Source organism: Trichoderma breve, chromosome 1, assembly GCF_028502605.1.
Source record: "Trichoderma breve strain T069 chromosome 1, whole genome shotgun sequence".
Lineage (NCBI taxonomy): Eukaryota > Fungi > Ascomycota > Sordariomycetes > Hypocreales > Hypocreaceae > Trichoderma > Trichoderma breve.
Window position 1 is genome coordinate 2,351,334 of NC_079232.1, and position 2,833 is coordinate 2,354,166.

A 2,833-nucleotide genomic window follows, 5' to 3' on the forward strand; every position below is an offset into this window, starting at 1 on the left:
GAGTTGTTAGTTCTCTTTCTCATAGGGCTCGATCGGGAGAGCGAACTTTTTTTTGAGGGGGAAACGGAGTTTGGGCTCGGTTAAGTGTAGGTGTTATTTGCTTTGGGTTGGCTTTTAGTTGTGTGATATCCGTGTACGGAGTAGTGTGATGAGTGGAAGATGTTTGTGAGTAATTTTGCACGCGAGTGATGGTGGCGAGTGTATTAAGTGACGAAGAGGAAGGAATGGAGAAGAAAGGAGAAGGAACAATGGCAGTCGAAGCCTTTGAATGCACTGCCGGTGGTGAGCTAGCTTGTAACCTGTTTCCTGTAGCTATTGCCTTTATTTGCCTTGATCTGTCTTGCGAAACCTGTTGTTATGGAGACACTCTGATCACAGAATTGTAATCCAAAACCATCTACAGAGTTCGTGTGACTATTACGTCCAGTTTATTGTCTTGCGGGCTTCTACGGCGCTGTTACTTCAGTACATCTAATATTGATGCCATGACGGTCGTCCAGAAGGCAGGTGCACCTGAGGTTGGCAGGAACTGTTGGGCTGTTGAGAAGGCAAGTGCTGTAGACGGATTCTATATATTGCTATTAGATGAATATAGCGATAGTAGCAGATACTAGATTAAAATCTCGCAATATGCCCCCAGATTAAGCAGAGAAAGCGGCGGATATATGGGAGAGAATGTCGCCAGATGGGCGTCGAGACATGATGAAGAGGCTTCACGATCACCAAGACCTCGTGAACGAGTTTGTATACTTTCCTCCCGGTTCGGGGTCTCGGCCCTGCGTTGGAAGATGGATTCTGGGCGTTCGGGTGAAGCCACTCGGGAATATCACACCCAGGGCAGGGGCAGTCGTGAAGGCAGTAAATTGAGAAATTGATCACGCGTATACGCATTGCGCACTTCACTTAGGTAGTATTTACTAGGTACTCACTGATACTACCTAGGTACCCAGGTATTGATCTCATAAAGTACTATAATGAGGTGATGGCTGACCATCGAAACCGTGAGGAGAATGGGGAACCTGCCTGGGACGACTGGGACTTGGGCTTCCGCTGTTCGAACGAGTCGTCGGGACTCCCACCCCGCGGGGCTGTGACCTAAATCAACGCTCAAAATTGGCCAGGGCCCTGGGTCGATGAGAATGACGTGCCTTTCCCCACGAAGAGAAGAGTGTGGCGACGGGAGACCGACCTGATCACTCCTCTGGAGGTAGTGACAACCTGGTTTGAAAGAAGTGGGATCCAGCTGGGACCTCTGGTTACCGACAATCTGCGGGAAGATGTGATGAGGACGTTCTATACCTACAGAGACCTGGAGGGCACCACGGTGGCAGACATCCCGCCAACGGACCTCTTTGTGCATAAGCCCAGATTACCTACTAGGTAGGTAGATGGCCAACTCTTTGAGTTTACCATTGTCACTATTTTTCACTGCTACAGATTATTTTTAATGCAATGTAGTATCCACTACTATCAATATTTTGATCTAATATCTGCTACTATCGCTATATTTGTCTAATAGCGATACATGGTATCCGTCTACAACGTATTCTCTCGTCCAATTAAGACCAAGTTCCAGATTAGGCATGTCCTCTGCCAGATCGTCATCTACCCTGATATCAATTCTAGGATGACAGACTCTTGGCCTCGTGTGATGCCTGTCTGTTCACGAATTGCCGTTGATCTTGTCTTGAATGGAGTACATAAATACTGCTACCAGAAAAAAAAATTCACGTTTTTAGAGGCAGTCACAAGGTACTCGAGCATCTTGGAGAGTTGCATAGCACCAATCTTTTCTTGAGGGCTGACTATCCGACCTTTGAGTTGTGGAAAATGGCAAATCATAGCCTAGCCAAACCATTGAGAGACCACTGCTCTTCTACCTTCTTCTCATCCATACCCCTTGCGATCAGCCGATTCACTGCTTCGCAAGCTTCTCTAATTCGTCCACACGCTTACATGCATTTTCCAACTTCTCCACCGTCTCACCCAATTTCTCCTTAAGACACAAGGCCGTCCATTTACGTTCCTCGAGCCTCTCTCGAAGGCTGTTAAGATCCTTCTTGAACGACACTTCAGGATGATTGATCTCCACCTCGGAGGCCTGTTGAAGAGTTTGGAACTCAGTCATAAATGCCTCTACAGGGCTGTAGAGCAGCTCTACCACTGCATCCTGAGCAGCTTGTTGACAATAAAAGTAGAATGGTTGTTCGAAATTCTTCTTAGCGTCGTTCCATCGTCTCTTGAATTCTCCCAAGGCATCTTTGTAACGTTCTTCAGATGATTGGTGCTCCTTCTCGATCGCATAGACATCACACCCGAGTTCCTCTTCAAAATGGGTGATATCACCAGCCAGTCCATCGAGCCCGTCTGGAAGGTCTTCGACCAATTCCCTCAGTTCTTTGCGCGCCTGCTGAAATTCTTGGCGTTTCTTCTCTCGTATCTCCGTGTCGGTCTCGTTTGAACCTGTTGTAACAGGCTGATTACTAGGACTGTCCACGTCCATGTTTGTTTGTTTGCTTAGGACAGTGCCGTTTCCAAGTGTTGTCGGTAAAGTTGAGAAGAGAAGAGGCTTGCTTCAGAAGCAAAGTAGATGAGAAAAATAAAAAGAGGAAGAAAAGAGAGAAAGGGTGCGAAGTTATGTGACTGGTTTATATAGTTCTCTCGGCAGCTGGCAGGCAAATTAACAGCTGGCAGCTGGATGTTTTCGTTTGCAAGAGTTTTGGGCCGTAGAGGATCGTTTTTCTTATCTTTGTTTTCGTCGGGTTGCTCATTGTTGACTTCTTGGAAACAGTTGTTCCTTTGCCTTTACTTCTGCGCTGGTCTTCCGTCGTTA

The 2,833-nt window shown here is 46.9% G+C and overlaps 1 protein-coding gene across 1 annotated transcript; it reads right to left on the minus strand.

The window, feature by feature from the left end:
- Positions 1–1,915: 1,915 nt before the first annotated feature.
- On the minus strand, positions 1,916–2,503 carry T069G_00747 (uncharacterized protein; the record flags this gene model as incomplete). Its single annotated transcript, XM_056167957.1, has 1 exon — positions 1,916–2,503. One exon carries the CDS (start codon positions 2,501–2,503, stop codon positions 1,916–1,918), a length of 588 nt encoding a protein of 195 aa, XP_056033273.1.
- Positions 2,504–2,833: the final 330 nt, after the last annotated feature.